The sequence below is a fragment of the Siniperca chuatsi genome, linkage group LG21, assembly GCF_020085105.1.
Source record: "Siniperca chuatsi isolate FFG_IHB_CAS linkage group LG21, ASM2008510v1, whole genome shotgun sequence".
In the NCBI taxonomy this organism is placed as follows: domain Eukaryota; kingdom Metazoa; phylum Chordata; class Actinopteri; order Centrarchiformes; family Sinipercidae; genus Siniperca; species Siniperca chuatsi.
In genome coordinates, this window is record NC_058062.1 from 24,340,475 (window position 1) to 24,359,556 (window position 19,082).

At 39.9% G+C, this 19,082-nt stretch overlaps 1 protein-coding gene across 2 annotated transcripts; it reads left to right on the forward strand.

Moving 5' to 3' along the window:
• The first annotated feature begins 828 nt into the window (after positions 1-828).
• Positions 829-18,998, forward strand: glyr1 (glyoxylate reductase 1 homolog (Arabidopsis)). 2 transcript variants are annotated; one of them, XM_044182704.1, is made up of 16 exons: positions 829-952; positions 2,474-2,510; positions 2,619-2,698; positions 2,792-2,930; positions 3,686-3,796; positions 4,980-5,063; positions 8,171-8,224; positions 8,937-8,987; positions 9,238-9,311; positions 9,558-9,657; positions 10,968-11,078; positions 11,187-11,288; positions 11,538-11,700; positions 12,591-12,770; positions 13,036-13,160; positions 15,820-18,998. In XM_044182704.1, the coding sequence occupies exons 1-16, from the start codon at positions 915-917 to the stop codon at positions 15,892-15,894; spliced, it is 1,524 nt and encodes a 507-aa protein (XP_044038639.1). In that variant the 5' UTR covers positions 829-914; the 3' UTR covers positions 15,895-18,998. The 2 variants fall into 2 exon arrangements, with proteins under 2 accessions (XP_044038639.1, XP_044038640.1); XM_044182705.1 differs by lacking the exon at positions 4,980-5,063.
• Positions 18,999-19,082: the final 84 nt, after the last annotated feature.

The following is a 19,082-nucleotide window of genomic DNA, read 5'->3' on the forward strand; positions in this document are numbered from 1 at the left end:
ATAAAAAAGAGAAATGATGTACAATAGCCAGATTATTATGGCTAAACAATGTATCCACACATGAGTTATATTGATTTCTCATTAGACCTCTGACCCTTTTATTAATTAATTTATTGTTTTTTCCTTATTTTTATTGCTTTGTGCTCAGTCTGTGATTTGTACTGTTTGTACTTTGTTGTCAACTTGATAGTGTAATGGCCAGACTTTGCTTATATAATAAAGACATATATAGAAAAAACAAAGAGTAGGCCTACCTTAATATCCACTGACCAGCAGCTGGCGATAAGACCTAAGAGACCAGGAACCCATGGAGATGGTCGTCCTCCCACCAACAGGTGGCAGTAAGTCCAAAGAGCTGAACATAGAAGCACCCGATGGCTACAGAAACAGAAATTGGTCTTATTTGAAATTAAAGCTCGTTAAATATAAAATCAAACTATAATATGGATCATATAATATACAACTATATACACTTATTTATTTGTGGCATGTAGATTTACCACAGCATCTGTTTTCATTTTGGTTCCTTTTGGTTCCTTTTCTCTGATGTTTTTAAAGCCTATATGAAATATAGTTACTGGTTATATATATATATATATATAGTATATTTCATTGCTTTTGTGTATTTTATGTATTTTATTTCTTTATATTTCGTCATTCACTGTGGTATTTTATTTCTCCTGTTGTGAAGCACTTTGTACTTTGTTTTGATAAGTGCTCTATAAATAAAGTTTTATTATTATTATTACTATATAATTTTAGGCTTGTTAGAAACTAGTTTTGAACATTATGCCAGTAATAATAAACACAGTAGCGGATGTTACATGAGAGGAAGGGCTTGTCCTCACATGTGATTAGTGGGTGTGTGTTGTCTTTTCCCCTCATTCAGTGCGACGTTTTATTAAAGATATAAGATGGCGTCGGTGCATCTGAGGATCGGGGACCTAGTGTGGTGAGATAACCTTTAAACTTTGTTAAACGCCTCTGTTTCTGCATAAAGTAGCGTGTAGTTAGTTTGACGTTAAAGGCTCGTGTTGCTGTTAACCGGACGTGTTCGCGTGCTTGGTTAGTTGATGGTCAACCCAAACAAATTGCTAGCCAAGCTGACTCAGCCAGCGCTGTCGTTAGCTGCTAGCTAGCGGACAAGCTACAGAAATGGTTAAACGCTAGACCGAAACGAGATAGTTTTTCCGGATACAAACCTGTCGTTTATAGTTTTTATTTTTGCTCCGGTGTTTTATCTGTAAAACTTAATCAAATACTTTTGATTTTCTACTGTTATAGTAATGTTGTGGTCTGACGAGCTTTGCTAGCAGCACCGTAGCTTAACGTTAAGCGGATATCTAACTTACTGTTTCTACTTAGCATCTGCTCGGCTTCCGTGTTAACTGTTGCAGCTAACGTTATTTCTCTGCAGCTAACACTCGTTTATCTATATTGATTTGCAAGATCCCCTTAGAGTCTGGATTTAGGTTAATTTAATCCACATTTAGTTTTATGTCTGCAGAATAACGTCGAACTGGTCGTCTCATGTTACCTTGTAGCACCAGTTTGTGTTACTCATAATGGCATCATCATCAACATTACAGAATGTCAATACATACACAAGAGAGAATATGCGGCTAGTTTCCTTGTATATAACGTTAAGCCACACACACATCGAAATGTTGTTGCTCATTTGTTACTTAAGACCCAGTTCATCGACAAATTTCAGTAACTTTACACCAGCAATTCAAGCAGGGACTGTTAGCGTTCATTTGATCTTGTTGTCTTTTAGTTGCCTAAAGTCTTGTTTTTAAACGTTGCCCTCCGTCCGACTTAACTTAAAGCTGACACATGGCTACTGCTAAATTACATTCAACTTAACACGACTGGGTTGTAAGTGTGAGGTACAATAGTTGCTGTTGCATCTCTCACAAACACTGCAAAATCATGTAATGTGGCAAGAGGAAATGTTTCTACAACATATGAGGACATAATGGTAAACTAGGAGAGACCAAAGGAACAAGTAGAGCCCCGTCAACACTGACTGAAAAACACCATGATGATCATTTATTAACACCTCTGACAGCCTCACCAAGATGACACGTCATGCGCCTCACTAGATTAGGTATCACCGCACTTCGATTGTATTATGCTGTAAGATTTTTGTTAATTTGTCTATTCTCTGTAAGCCAGTAGCTTAATACAGTTGACCTGAGTTTTGGTACAGATACAAAACAATATATAGTTTTCTATAAAACACTTTTTTTAAGTATTTAAATCTGAAACTATCTGATCAAAGAAACAAGAATAATATTTTGACAAGAATGTCCTATTGAGGCTCAATACACAGCCCTGGCAGCGAGTAGTGTAGTTGGTTAGCTGAGATTGAATGTTGAAATACAATAAAGTGTCTTAAACATGAAATCATCATCATCTCTGTACTAGAAATAGACATATTCCAGGGCTAAATGTATCCCTCTTCTTTCAGGGGGAAGCTTGGTCGTTACCCACCATGGCCAGGAAAGGTAAGGAGTGAAAACATGTCAATGGCTCGTTCAAAGCTAAATAAGTAGAGACTTTTGCATGACAAATCTTATGCTAATGTTGGACTACAATATGTATTTACATTTCAGATAGTAAGCCCTCCCAAGGATCTGAAAAAGCCCAGGGGCAAAAAATGCCATTTTGTGAAATTCTTTGGAACTGAAGACCAGTAAGTCTGGGTAGTGAGGTGCCTGTTCTGATTGACCTTGCATTTCCCTCTCCAGCGAATGTGTAAGAGCTGTGTTTCTGTGTGCCTGTTCAGTGCCTGGATCAAAGTAGAACAGCTGAAGCCCTACCACGCCCACAAAGAGGAAATGATCAAGATAAATAAAGGAAAGCGCTTCCAGCAGGCGGTCGACGCTGTGGAAGACTTCCTAAAGAAAGCAAAGGGGAAAGAACAGGTGAGGGGGTTTTCCTATAACTCTTAATCCAGCACTTTAAAGTAATTCCTTTAGACAGGCTGTCATTAGTTGTATACTCCTGTTAATCCACTTGAAATACTGTAACTCGAGCTGCCCTCCAAACGTTAAGGATTCGAATTATCAGCCGAGGAGCGAATCTTTCACCAAGACTAGTTCAGAAAAAGAAACAGAAAATCTCACACTTGACCAGTTACCTAAATATTGGCTAATGTCGAGACATACCCCAAGTCCCACAGATGGAATGTGATAACAGTAGCCATATATGTATTTTGAAATCTATTACTAATTTTGGTTGTTGCAAGAGATGTGAAACATCATTTTACTTAGATTTTCTATTTTAGCAAACAAATGCCTAAAAATTCTCTTAACTGAATGTTATTCAATGTTACGCATCATAATTCATGATTTTATGATTATTATTCCAAGCAAATGTGACCATAATGGTGTTATTGCCCAGCCCTTTTGTTATACCACTACAGCACAACCAAAACAAACAGATGTGGGACATGATTGTTTTCACCACTGAAACTGATGGAATCAAATTTAACAGTTGATGAACCAATGAGTCCTGCTCCATGAAATACTCTGAGGTGTCACATTTAGTCAGGTGGACACATGGTCTCCGTGAATGAGTGCATTCAACATTTGGGAAATCAGTTATCCCTTTTGCTCAGTGAGAACTGTCTTGACATGCAAACAGAGCAGCACAAAATGATGATCTGTGTTTTTAACAGAACTCAGATGGCAAAGGAGATTCAAAAGGAAAGAAAACACCTAACAAGCCACTGAAAATACTGGAGGAGGATGATGAGGATCTCAGTGCCCTGAAGGACCCCTCTGAGAAGGTCAGTAGGACACTGATAAATAAAAAATATTGTCCTGTCAAGCATTGGTGAGGGGATTTTACTCAAATATACACTATTTAGAATAGACAAAAAAGATAGCAAAACAGGGACTGAAACATTTGAAGCAAAGAGAAGGAGACGCAGTGATTTACAGACAGTGAACCCCATCCTTCCCCCCTCAGTGCATTGAGCCATGCACAGATCCTGTGATCTGTAAGACATGTCACCATTTTTGAGAATAAGATCTGTGATCTACAGTTCTGTACACCTTCAAAACAAACCAGACATTAGCATTTTGGACACCGCTCAGATGATGATACTGAATCCAAGTTCTGGGTAGTGTCGGGGGTTGCCTGCAGTGCTGGTCACTGTGATTGGTCAATCAGATGTGACATCACATTACAACAAGGATGACTATTTTACTGCGGCATCTATATCAACCAGGACAATCGGTACTTCCAGGTCCTTATTAGTATTTGTGGAGTGGAGGTCATGCAGGGAGCTGGAGTCAGTGGTTAGAAACCAAAAGGTGGAGCAGAAGATTTCTTAGTGTTTGGCAGAACGGGGATACAACACACAGCCAAACAGTGCAAGGAAAATTCAAAAGATTCTAAAAAAAATAAAGGATTACGCTGTTAAAAGTTAAAAAGATTGGGTTGTTAAGTTGTTGTTTTTTCCCACATTCTGACTATTTTCCTGTTAGTTTCTGAAGTTGAGCATTAGTGTAGTCATGAAAGTGATATGTACTCAGTGTCTTGTTTGCATAACCCAGCTATCAATTAGTTTTTGTTTTTATCAACTTCACTTCAGAAGAGTTTTCACCTCCATTTTATGATACCTTCAAATAGCACATGCAACCTGGGTGATACCTACACTGTCGCAGGTTGCACTAAAGAGCAGCAGAGGCTATGGTGCTAATGTTACAATACCACACGTCTGACATCTGTAACTTACATATTTTCTCTCTTACCTCCAGTGGTATCTGTCCTTGCAGATCAGTTTGGTTTTATTTGTCGAGGGTTGAAGATACCTGTCTGAGATTTCTGCTTCCATTCCAATACAATGAAGTTGAATGGAATTTTATATTTGGTCCTCAAAACTGTCCCCCACTACAGCAGACATGGACCTCTACAAATTCACCCTTTGATTTAGAAGGTGAATATGTGTCTCTCTCCTCCTTAAGGACTTAACTGACTCTGACCCCGAGCCGTCCACTATTGAGAGGCTGGGGGCTGGACCTGGCTCAGGATTCAAATGGGAAAGCAGTGTAGGTGAACCCCCCCTTCCACCAAGCCTGCCTTGCCTTGCTGTTCTTCTACCTGACCTTAATCTTTGGCTTTAATCACCACCAACTGCAGACCTTTCCCTTCTGACCTGTTTGGTGCTCACTCTTGACTACTGAAACTGTTTGTTTGGCATGTGCTGTTGAGATGGTCACCAACTCTGTATGTGGAGGCTCAATAGGAGGCTGAGGTTTGGTTGCTTTGACCCAGAAATGAGTGTTTTCCTGGTCAGCTTCCTGCTTTCTGTGAGCGTCTGGTAGTAACGAGAGCCAAGCTGCTCCTCAGGGCCTGGGTTGATGACCACTCTGAATATAATGCTCTTAAACGCGCGCGTGTGTGTGTGTGTGTGTGTGTTTTTTAGGTTGTCTGAAGTATCAATACTTTGATACTGTTTCAATATCACATGTTTAAAACAGTCTCCTTTAATAATACATTTGATAGTATTGAAAGTACCGAAGCTATAAAAAAAACCAGATCTACAATCTTTAGACGGCGGTCGGCACGCCCCCAGTTTGGAGAAGCAGACCAGACCAACACGGAAGCTAAGCAGTGCACTGCAGTGGACGGGGGCAGCAACAAAACCTATTTTAGCCACCTAAAAAACGCCCACCTAAAAAGTCAATATCAGTTTAAGGGTGCGCTATATTTAGAACATTTCACCACTTTACCTTGCTGTCAGACAGCCCTTTCTGACGGGAAACTGAAGTCATTATATCCATATCTATGCTCTCTTCAATGCCACCAGACTCCATTGACAAAAACAGTAATTTTACCTCCCACAACACGGGAGTTGCTGGTCTTCCGCTGCTTTGACCTGCAGCAACTAACGTGTTAAAACACCAAAGTCACACAATAACACAAACAAACTAACCGTTCGAGACTGGTGGACCAGCAACTCCAGAGGTAAAATTACTGTTTTTGTCAATGGAGTCTGGTGGCATTGAAGAGAGCATAGATATGGACTTCAGTTTCCCGTCAGAAGGGGCTGTCTGACAGCAAGGTAAAGTGGTGAAATGTTCTAAATATAGCGTACCCTTAAACTGATTTTTTTTTTAAGGTGGCTAACATACGTTTTGTTGCTGGCCCTGTCCACAGCAGTACATTGCTTAGCTTCTGTGCTGGTACTCCTGTCTGCTTCTCCAAACTGGGGGTGTGCCGCCATCTACTCTAGGTATTTATACAGGGGAAACCCATGGAGACCTCTGTACTGTGTTTACAAGTAAAGCAACATTAGAGAAAAATAAAGAAATAATACTAAAAGCAATAATAACGACATAAACAATGTGTAGGGCTACAAGGTAGGGAAAACATTTAAGAATATTAATAATGTTAACTGCTTTTAAGATTATTACAAATGTGTTGGTATGTGTTGAGCAACTTTTTCTGTACCAGAACTGTGTGCAGGTTGTTAATTAAAAAAAGAACAAAATGAACCTATTTTGTGTGCCTAGGACTTTTTTTCCTTTTTGCTGTGGTATCGAAAGAGGTATCAAGTATCGTGTTTGTTTTGTTTTTTTTATGCTTGTATTGTATCAAAGTTTAAAATTCTGGTATCGTGACAACCTTTGTGTGTGTGTGTGTGTGTGTCACAGAAGACAAGACGCGCGTACATACGCTCGTGTGATTATTTACTAATTAGTACAACTCGGCTTGGTAGAGTACTAATCACACACAGACACGCTTAGTAAATAATCACACGAACATATGTACGTGCGTCTTGTCCTCCATGACCCATTACACCCCCCATAGTTTCTGTGTGTGTGTGTGATAAACAGCACACCCCCAAATGAAAGTTGAGTCATGAACTGTTGATCTAGATGTCAGTGGAAACATTCTTACAAGCATAAAAAATGGCGAGGTTGTAGTTCCAGCACCACAACTTTGGAATTCCAGAAACCGCATAAAATGATGTACTGAGAGTCCACAAGGCCTAAACTGACATTATTATAAGTAGTAATTTTTCATGGAGGAAACAGTGTCATCTAATTTGAATGTGGTTCGTGTCAGTTAAAACAGTCAGCCAGTAGAGAGCTCACAACGCCAGCTGCTGCTGCCCTCAACAGAATCAGGTCATTTTCTTGTTTGAGTTTTCAATATTTTGCACAGAATGACTTTTCATAACTACAATACTGTAACATATTGAATAAAATCTATGCCTGTTGTAAATTTGATCATGTTTCCTTGCTTTTAGAAACCTGAACAACTAAAATCATGTTGATAGCTTTCATTTTGTTTGCAGGCCAAAATGGAACTGTGAAGGCTAACTCATTGTGTTGTACAAAACTAATCAGTTTCCACTAACATCAAGAGAATCAGATAGTGACTGGCTTTGTGGGTTGAGCTGATCGTATTGATGAGGTGCACCGTACCGGAAGCATTTGTATGAAAAGCCATCTAGTTTCAGAGGACTCGTACCCAGTCATTGTGTCATAGATAAACTGCAAAAAAGATTACATTATGCTTAATTATTTTCATTCATTTTGACTTATTGGTTGGAGGATATTAGCTACATAGTGATCAGTGTAGAACGTGTGTAAAGTAATGAATAGAGAGAATTCATGGACTTAGGCCAGTCATGCCATACAATATATAAAGCATGCACATTTGTGTCAGATATAAAACTTATTGGTGCACCTCTAGTTCTTTTTAATAGCAAAACTGTGTTTTTCTTAATCTGTATTGGTCTGAGTATCCTAAAAGTCAGCCCAGGCAGCGAACATGCTGCTGCTGTTTTTTGTTTAGTTTTTTAGCCTGAATGCTTTGCACAGCAGTTAAACACATACAGGGTTATGGAGTTTCTGCTATATTGTAGAGTTTTGAGAAAGAATTGTAAAATTCACCTGGGAAATTTGGAACATTAAGGAATTTGAATTAGCCTTTAACACTCGTGGGTAGAATCAGATTTTTAGGCCATGAATGGAATCACTCCCAAATTTCTTACCAGAAACTCTAGAAAACCATGGTAGTTTGTAGGAGCATGGTGGGAGCCCGTAGTGTCAGCACTGTGGGGTGTAGACTCAGCTATATTCTCCGTCAGGTCAGTACATATGCAAAGAGAGCACTGTCACACTGAACTCTTTTTCTGTTGCAGCCTGTGAAGGATGACCCACATTTCCATCACTTCCTACTCAGCCAGTCCGAGAAGGTAAGAGGAAGCATGCCGCTCAATATTTTGACAGCCGCACCTTTTTATTTGTATTTTTTTAGGTTTGGGTTTCTAATTGTCCGTTAGCACTTTGTCAGATCTTGTTTGATAACCAGTCTAAGACCCTGTAGTCTTTCGTTCCCCTCTGAATGTGTCGGCTTGGCTCTTCATCCCTCTCTGGACACCCAAGCTGAGTTTCCCAGAGGCAGTAGTGTTTACCATGCCCCCCCATGGGCCCGTAACAGTTAAACTGAAACAGACTGTGGCTAAACTGATACGTCCTTTGTCAGCCTGTGAAGGGTTTGCTCAATGTCATTTCTACATTCAACACTCAATGTCCCGGGGGGCCGGTCCATGTTAAGTCTAGTTTTTTTAATACCAATGAAATAAGATGAAATTGCGGTTACAAAATACACAGAAGTAACAATTTCATACATTATTAGATTGTATGACTTAGTGATGCACCAATCAAATACACCAACTCAGTACACAATATCGGACCAGGTGTTGCCTAGATGTGACTCATCTGCATTAAATGCTGTTTGTTAGTAGCTGATGTTATTTTATCAAATTTTTACTACATCATTTTAGAATTCTGTAGTTAGGGTTGCTTTAGGTATAGTGAATCTGATTTGAAATTGGCATTATGGTGTGATGTGTCTGTAGAGTATATTGTTCACCTCTTGTCTGACTGTTTCCTCCCTGCCCACAGCCAGCCTCATCAATGGAACCTATTAGCAAGCGCCTGAAGATCATTGAAGAGGTAAAGTAACCTGTGATTTTTAGTTAAACTAATCCGTCAAAATGTTGCAATGTTTATGGATTTACTTTAATATTAACTTTAACTTTTCACTTTTACAAATTCGTTTGCTTTACATTTTAAACTGTAGTAGTGTTTTCAGTAACAACATTTCAGGAATATATTTAGTTTCATAAATAAAGCATAGCAAAGCTAGGTAAGGCTTCACTTTCCCTTCAGTGTGAAATTGACAGTGTTGCCTTTGATTGTGCAGGACACAGGGTCAACATCTATCCAAGCAGCAGACAGCACAGCCATCAATGGCAGCATCACACCCACAGATAAAAGGTGTTAACACATCCTCACTGCAGCGTTACACAACACCATTATCAAAATGACTGAATAACAAAATAATTGAAAGAGTGAGCACAAGGTTAACCCCTAGAATTACTGTTACTGATTGTATTACTAACCTTTTTGAAGGGGTTCTTGGATTCTAGCTTAGAGCACACAGACATATGAATGCAAAATTTTCATTTCAGTGTTGGCTTGTGCAGGTTTTGATTTTCGTTCTTTTTGGACTTTGCCCTCCAGGATAGGGTTCCTAGGTCTGGGGCTGATGGGTAGCGGTATAGTTTCCAACCTGTTGAAAATGGGTCATGTTGTCACCGTGTGGAACCGCACAGCAGAAAAGGTACTGTAATGCAGCTTACAGTCACTGTCGCACGGGCAACGGCATCATTCAGTTTAAATGATTACTGATGCTGTGTCTGAGGAATGAGGTCTCAGTAACGTCAGACATGTTGCCCTGTTTGACTGATAATATATTTCATTTGAAACTTCTGATCATCTGTTTCTGCTGATGTTCAGTGTCTTCAAAGTTGATCACTTGCATGTCACTTGCATAAATAGGATCAAATAGTTTCTAAGAACTCACATCTGATTACAGTAAACTATATATTTACAATGCCTTTCAGTTAGCATCACTGTAATTATAGATTTTTTTTCAGCAGTTGATTTAATTCATAAACTCAAAATGAAATAATTGAAGATATACAGTATATTTATGATTTTGACTTGTGTGTCTGCCCATTACATTTTATCTCACAATTCAATTATCTCTTGATTAACCATTTCCAGTTTGTTCCATCCAGATTTTAATGTTGCATCTGTTAAAAGAACTTGATTTAAAGAGCCTCTCTTTAACTTAGTTATTCAGCCAGTGTGGCACACTAAAAAGAAGAGGGTTCCATCTACAGAACAGCAACGGCAGCTTTCATTTTCTAGCTGATGAGACAGACACACACACACACACATACAAAGACAAAGACACATGGGTCATGTCAGGCTGTAGTGAGGACAACCATCTCTACTGGGAAAGGAAAAAACAAGTTAAAGTCAAGTCAGTTTTATTCATATAACCACAAAAACCTCAGGAAGAGCAACAGAGAAGGGGTCTCTCTTTCAGGAAGGACAGCAGTGCAATAGATGTTGTAATATGGACAAGAGTAGCAGTTGTAGAATTATAATCGCAATATAAAGTAAATAAAGCACAAATATATATATATTAAGCAAATATTAAGGCTAAGTGTACACAAGTGTAAATTAAAGAGTTTGAAAGTGTTTGGAGTGAAAAATGTGGATCAAAGAAGACATCTAGCAAGGTGGCTCCAAGCAGTGATAGAACCTGGACCACAAAACTCCTCCTCCTGAGTTCAGGCTACACGTAGATACAAGAGCAAGAAATCCTGGGGAGAAACACCAACTGATAAACATTGCACATTAGAATCAGTTTAGAGTTTCCCAAAGATGAAGCATTGATCAATTCCACAATAAAGGTTATCAAACAGCATTACATTTATTGTACCAAAGGTTGGCAACAGTGATTCTTAATAAAAAAAGATTGGATGCATATGTTGGCAAACCATAGACTGATCGTGAAGGTCTGTGTTGGCATGCTGCTGATGGTTCATTAGAAAATGACTCGTGCCTGCTGTGTTCCAGTGTGACCTGTTCATCCAGGAGGGTGCCAGGTTAGGCCGGACTCCTGCAGAGGTGGCTTCCATGTGCGATATCACTTTCTCCTGTGTCTCTGACCCAAAGGCTGCCAGGGATGTGAGTACCATCTCAACTACAGTAAATGGCTTCCTGTGGAAGTGTAAATCACTGACTTGTGTTTAAAAAAACAACCTTCTCTGTGTACTTGTCTTTGTTGCTCTCCAGTTGGTATTGGGACCCAGTGGAGTGCTGCAGGGAATCAGACCGGGCAAATGCTACATAGAGATGTCAACTGTAGACCCAGAGACCATCACAGAACTCTCCCAGGTATACACTAACACACGCCCACACACCAACATTTTGAAGTCTAAACAACCTCATCGTAGGTACACAGTCTAAAGTGATGCAAAATAGGCATAGTTTCAAATCTTTTTACCATCAGGAATTATCCCAAACCCTAAAAATGATTGTGGCTTTTCTTCTCCATCTGAAATATATACAGTAGTAGCCACATTATCATCGTTGGAGTAGTATAAGTATTACTGTATCAAATTGTTATCAATGTTTGAATGTTAGGTGATCACGTCGCGGGGCGGCCGTTTCCTGGAGGCTCCAGTGGCAGGAAGCCAGCAGCTCTCTAATGATGGAATGCTGGTCATCCTGGCAGCTGGTGACAGAACAGTCTACGAGGACTGCAGCAGCTGCTTCCAGGCCATGGGCAAGACCTCCTTCTTCCTGGGTATGTAGAGTGTACTGATACAAGTCGGCTCGCAGTTCAGTATGACACGTGTACAGGCTTCACTGTTGGATACACTCATAAATAGTTTTATCAGAGATGAACATCAACAACGTCCTACCTACAGTGGTGTGAAAAAGTGTTTGCCCCCTTCCTGATTTCTTATTTTTTTGCATGTTTGTCACACTTAAATGTTTCAGATCATCAAACAAATTTAAATATTAGTCAAAGATAACACAAGTAAACACAAAATGCAGTTTTTAAATGAAGGTTGTTATTATTAAGGGAAAACTAAATCCAAACCTACATGGCCCTGAGGAAGGGGGCAAACACTTCTTCACACCACTGTATGTCTTGGCTCTGAGCAGTTGGCAGACAACCAGCAGAAACTCCAGAAAGGTGCTGATTTCGTCCAAGAAATATCCCGGCACATAACCCCCTGTAAAACAGTTTAATTGTCCTTTTTGCACTTTGGTTTTTGTAGGGATTAAACAAAAGCGGTATAACGTGTTAACTTTTAGAGGTGCTGCTAGGCGCATTCTGTTACCGTTGGACAGAGCTGGGCTGGCTCTTTCCCCCTGTTTCCACTCTTTGGGCTATCCATGGTAACAATCTTTTCATCCAACTCTCATTGTAAACCTGCAAATGGTGTAGCTGACAATCTCCAGTTCTTGTTAGTGAATGATCTTGAAAGTATCCTCGGGTTTCTGTTTCCACATTTTGTGTACATTCATTGGTAGAGCTTTAACTGCAATTCCCTGCTCTGTGGCTGCCCAACATGAGTAAAAAGCCAACACCAGGCCAACTGAAATTTAGGCATGGACACACACTCGTCATTTCAGTGTGGATGCTGTTGCCTATTTCTACTTTTATGTGTGTGTATGTGTTTTCAGGTGAAGCAGGGAATGCAGCGAGGATGATGCTGATCCTCAACATGGTGCAGGGCAGCTTTATGGCCACCATTGCGGAGGGGCTAACCCTGGCCCAAGCCACCGGCCAATCACAGCAGACCTTCCTGGACATCCTGTGCCAGGGCCAGATGGCGAGCACCTTTGTGGACCAGAAATGCCAAAGTAAGTCAACACAAAGGAAGTTTTAAGTCATGGGTCTACTGACATACCTGCACCTTGCTTACTTGTTGTCTTTTATTAACTGTGTGTTAATAAATATATGTAAATGTATGTTAATTAATAAAACTGCACCTTCAATCTTAAATGGTAAAGTTTTGAGTTTGTGGCCATAGAAAAACGGGTTACATGAACACTATCAGATAATTTCAAACTAAAAATATTAGAAAATATTTAGGCTTACAATAACCTTTCTTCCTATCTCTTCCAGATATTTTACAGGGCAACTTTAAGCCAGACTACTATTTGAAACACATTCAGAAGGACCTGAGGCTAGCCATCTCCATGGGCGACATGGCTAACCATCCAACCCCAATGGCTGCAGCTGCCAATGAGGTACAACTGTGTGCTCTTATTATTTTTCAGTTGTAAACTTTGCTTTTTTGTTTTTTGTGTGCTCATTTTATGCATTTGTCTTAGGAATTTTGTTACTTTTGTAAAGATTTTACAATAATAAAATAGAATTTTTACCTGTAAGGTGGCGCCCCAGCATCTCACCAGGTAGAGCGTGTACTACACATGAACATGTCAGAATGCCTGCAGGAAAAGAGGCCTATTCTGGCCTTTTCTATTCTCAACTGAGAAAGCCAGGCCTTTATTTGACACTAGGTTTGTCACTTTTTGAACAAACTAACATGCAATTACTAGGAATTAATTCAAACGATAGCATAATGCTGTCGTAGAGTAAGGCAGCTGCTTTTTAAGTCGGCAAACAGCCCTATCTTTGTTGGTAATTTTGTCATCTACGCTGTAGAACCCAAAATACTTCACTCACTGCCTCTCACAGATGCTTCGGTGTCTTGATTGTCTGATCAGCATGGCTTCACTAGTTTCCCACATTTTTATGTATTATCTTAGTTTATCGAGAGGTCAAACTTACAGGAAATTTTAAGAACACCCTCTGCTGGGCTTTCTAAATACCCCGGTATACCGTAATTCCTTGATACCGCCCCAAGCTTAGTTATACTCACCACTCTATTGCTCAGAGTTTCACTTTTAATAAAAATACTGTTTTCATTCACCAACTCTTTCCCGTCACTTCTACAGTGCCATTTTTGGATTGCTGTTAAGCTTCCATCAAGGATGCTAACACTTCCTGCATGTTTCATTTTAAGTCTCCCAAGGGCACAATTGCTCCGCTGTTTGGTGGGCTTTTAATGTGAAAAATCTGCAGGAAATGTCAAGTTTTATTGACTTCAGCTTAACAGCGATGGGGGGGGGGAAGCAAAGTAGAAGTGATTGGACATAACTGATGAATGAAAACAATATTTCTATTATGAAAACAGTATTTGTGTTGGAGAAGCGTAAGTGAGAGCAGCAGAATAGTGAGTATGACATGACTCTGTTGTTGTACTGATGGAATTTGTGCTGTGGAAATGTACATTACGATGAATTTACCATGCAAGCCATTATAGTACAGGTTTTTATTGGTTTGTGCTGGCTATTATTTCAATACAGGATGTTATTTGAGAATTTATATCTTCATGGTTCATAGAGGATGACTAAAACTTTCCTTTAGCTCCACCATCATGCCAAAACTTAAGGGGTAAATCTTTAAGTTACTTTATATCAAAATCTTTAAATAGTTTTTGCTGACCTTGAGTAGTTTAACTTCTCACCATTCTGCAGTGATGTACAGGTGTACTTCAGGACATCAACGTTGGCTCTTCACGTACAACAAAGCACAGTTGTGACCACACCCAAAAAGTGAAACAGACTGAAACTTTCAGTAAACACTGTTTACAGAAAATATGTGAACCAAATGTAGTGGTCACTAAAATAACGTCCATTATTTTGGAGCCACCCTTGTGGAAAAAGTTTTCTGTCCTGTACTGGTAGTAAGGTTGAGGTTCAATAGCATTTTATCAAATCAGCATCAAATTCACATCGAGTTTTATTAGGTTTACCTTTTGACATTGTTTAGCACCTAAAGGCTATACGATGTCACTTTTTGTTGCCTGAGATGGCAGAAACACTACAGTTTTTAGTGACGGTCTAATTCAAGTTCACAAGCTGTAGCTCCAACCTGAAAATGAGATGAGCAGTATAAAATATGAAATGTTGATTTTAAATGTATCTGACAAATTCAGTTAACAGCTGTAGCCTCCTGTGCTTCACCAGCTACTGAGCGCAAAGACTGAAGCTCCTGATTCACAACTATGAAGTTTATCAGATTCAAATGTTGATCTGATATGAATCAAAGTTTAACTGGGAGATTCTTAAACTGGTGGGAGGTGATCAGCTGATCAGTCTCCACTCTGCTGGCCCCTCTTGAACTACAAAAACACACAGTGGTGTTACAGGCTGATGTCTTGTCACTCACAAACAGTCTGTCCTCTGCTTAACGTGCTGTCTGCAGCTGGTCTCTGTGTTCAGACAGACAAAATTTCCATTGTATCATTACAGAATGAACGTTAATTAGCTACAGCTGATCTACTCTCTACCGCTCAGTGATGTTTGTGATTTCATTTTAAACGGCAGAAGTGACCGTCGGCTCCAGCTAAAAAGAAGAAGTCTGAATGTTTTATACATCTCTGCTAATAAAGCGTGAGGAGAGAGAAAAGGTTAGATAGAGATTCGTTAGCATGGGAGCTTAATGAATCCAGGTGTTCTGCCAAATGGCAACCAGAACCAATCCCTAACTGGTTGGGTTTATGAGAATACCAAATTCTTCATGATGTTACATTATCAGCCAGTCTAGAGGACTCTCGGGTGCACCCAAGACGTTTGTCCTTCTCCCACTTAAGTATGGTGGGGCGTGTTGAACGAAGCCACTAGCCAGGCTCTAGTACTGTAACTTTTTCTCTCCAAGTCATCGTGTGGTTTGGCAGTGTGCAGGAAATGCCTTGCTTTCTCCATTCAAACTGTCTTTCATCCACCTGCAGTAATTCTGAATCCTTTCTAATAATAGATGCTAAAGTAACACTAGGAGTGAAGCATGTGCAATACAACTGAACTCTTTGTTGTGTTTTTGTTTTTTGCTGTTCCTGTGCAGGTATACAAGAGGGCTAAGGCACTGGACCAGTCAGACAATGATATTTCTGCAGTCTACAGAGCCTACATTCACTAGAGCGAGGTGGGACCTACCCTCTGGACCACAGTCTTTAACCCCCTATTATTTCTCCCTCGTCATGTAATGGGTTTTTTCATTTTAAATTCTAGACGTTTTATTTCCTTTTGCCCCAGCGCCAGCCATGTTACCCTGCCCACAAGTCATGGGATTGTAATTTTTTTGTTAGTGCAATGACTGTACTGGGGGAATATACGCTGTAAGTGTGCTCCAAGTGTGATTGCACTTGCTGTGGGGGCGGTTTGTCTGGTTTCTGACAACTAAAAAGACGGTAGAAGTAATGCAGGGTGTTTGGCAAGGATGTCGGGTCCAATGCCACTGTGAAGAGCAGGGTGTCCAGCTCAAGCCAGAGAAATAGCTGTCAGGTTTTGTGGATGCATAAACCCTGAAGAAGATTTTTTTTTTTTCATGTGCAAATGATGCGTTTATTTAATTGAGTGTGATCTTTGCTTTGCTTTTAAATGTCCAGAATTCCATGAGAGAAAACACCAAGAACATGCCGCTGCATTGCCTTAATATTGTAACCCCTCAAGTCTTTCAATAATAGATGTATTTATTTATGTTTCTTTCTAGGTCTTCTTGGTGCAGTTTGGCCATGGCTTGTTTCTGTATTTGACAAGATGATTTATGCTTTCGTTGGTGTTAATGATCTTTCTTGAACAGGTCAAGGACAGAGCAACAGATGTGTTGAGGCCTTAAAATGCAGTAATAATTGATATTTCTCATCAAGACATGAGATTTCCATGTTTGAAACCCTTCGTTCTTGTTTGGAAGAGTTCTGATTCCCTGGACTGTGTTTTTCTTATATTATGTTTTTAATATATTAACTCTGAAACTAGATAAATCCACTTTTTGAGTAGAATTTTAACCGAAGGTTAAGCCCCGACCTCAATTATGTTTGTTTTTTTTCTTCTTTTTGTTTTTCTGGTAGAGATAAAAAGTTGTGGCTGGGTTTTGAAGGCCAATTTTAGACTGTCGTGGGACACAAGTACATGATTAAAATCCAGACCAATGTAACCGTTTTAAGTGGGTTAGTGGTTGGAAGGTTTCATTAGTTTCAAAAAACTGAGACTTGAAGCTGTAGGATAGATACATCTTCAGCTCCACAGTCAGTCGCTGCAGTTGGAATGTCAGTATTGCCAAACATCAGTCTAACCCTAATACACACGCACACAACTCACTTAAGCAAAATAGTTTTACATTTCCATATTGCCCATATTGATCAGGTCCCTAAACCAAATGTTAACATGGATTTATTTCATACCTTGGTCTCAAACAGATGGTCACATGACAGGGCTGCTATGTTGTAGAGGTCTTCACAAGTCCATTTGGTTCTTAGTGAACGAGAGCGAGCTCACGTCTGGAACCTGACCGATAAATTGGCCAGCAAATAAAAGTCATGAGCTTCTATCATGGCGGATCCATCATTTATGTCTGTCCGTACAGAAATCCCAAAGGTGTCTCCATTCCATCGTCTGTCCGTCAGAGCGCGCTGACAAGTTTCTTTTTCCACTGTAAAATCCCCACGCTCACTACATATCTTGGTAACAATGCTTCAATAAACAAATTTAAGGTATTGTTAGAAACAATGTGTGTTTTGTTAAAAAGCGGATTTTAGCGGGGGGCGGGGGTTACATCGGTATCTGCTTCAAAAATTCAGTACCAGTCGTTTTCAGTCTCACCCGGTCAGCTGGGGTCCCATTGTGTTAATGCAGATCTGAAGTCTGTGTGTCAGTATGTAATACCCGAGCGGATCGACGCGGACTCTTCTCCGCTCTGATGGCTTATGATCGGAAAGTGTGGACTGCAGTGCAGGAAGAATGGCACGCATTGATGCTGTCTTCCAGTGTATTTGCTTGTTTATTCTGGATCAGGTCTAATCATCCTTGAGTCTATACCAATGGGGTGTCTTTATAAAAAATAAAAATTATATATATATTTTATGCACCTCAGGTTTGGGTAGTTTTTCTATGGGTCCATTTTGGATTCGGTCCAGAATAATGGACCTGTGAAGACCTCGACTACGTAGCTTAAAACACACAAGTACGCAAGAAACGTGGCGCAGTTGTGCATACTCGGCCTGAGGTGTTGCGTACCTGCGAGGATGAAACAGCTGACTTCTTATATCTGAGTTCTGATAGAAGCACAAATCGAAGAAGGCCGCTTTAATCTGTTGGAGCGCTCTTTGTTCCACTACTAAAAACGGTTGAGCAAACACAAAGCATCGCTTAAGGCGTCTGTGGTAGCAAGTTTTGGGCTTTTCTGCAGAGTTCATTTTCTGTCAGATTTGACCAACGGCTCCATGGTGCAAGAAGGATGTGGGTATTATTTTTGGGCTCTAACCTATCACACGGTGCCAGGAAGTAAGTGCAGAAAAGGGTGCATCAAGAGGGCAAATCTGTTTTTCTTTTCTTTTCCTTCAAGAAGAACATAGAAAAACGCCTCCTCAGAAGGAGCACAGCAGTAGTCGACTGTCACCATCATCACTTATCATCACTGATAAGCTGTAGCAGCCCTGCTGTTCTCTCACTAGAGCCCCGAGAAAGAGGCCATGAAGGCGCAGAGCTCCGAGTGCCCCGCCTCCCCTGCTGTAAAAAGACCTCATGGTGTTTTGTTTCTTTAAGGCCTGTGGTTTTTATCTCTTTAAACTGTAAATGAATTAGTTTCTCACAAAACGGAATCATTTTGTTGCATGTTAAGAATCCAACATCCCATTTCGAAAGATTTTCTGATGTTTTTAAGTTAGGTTCCCCTTACACACCAGTGTAAAGACATGTAAATAGCACATTAGGTTTAGTTGGGTTTCTTTTATATCTACAATAACTGGGATTAATGAAAAGAACTACTTTTGGTTTTGACTCTACAGAGGGACTGTCTGACATCTTTGTGTCTTAACACTGTAGATTGTTCAGTTCAAGTGAAAATGGTTTATTAATATGTGGCTTATATAATCTGGCTTATTATCACATTTAAATGACAATGAGTTGGATCCCGTTAAAGGAAGGAGGGTGTTACTTTGGTTTTGGGGGATATTTATGATTTTGTGTACATGTGGAAGTATCAAGACTTTTGTGCTGTTTAATAAATCCTCTCCTGATTACTGACATGTATGCATGTTAAATCACTGATCCAGTGTTATCTTGTTCCGTTAATATTATTTGGACCGTTCATTCTCGACGCCTCTCAGA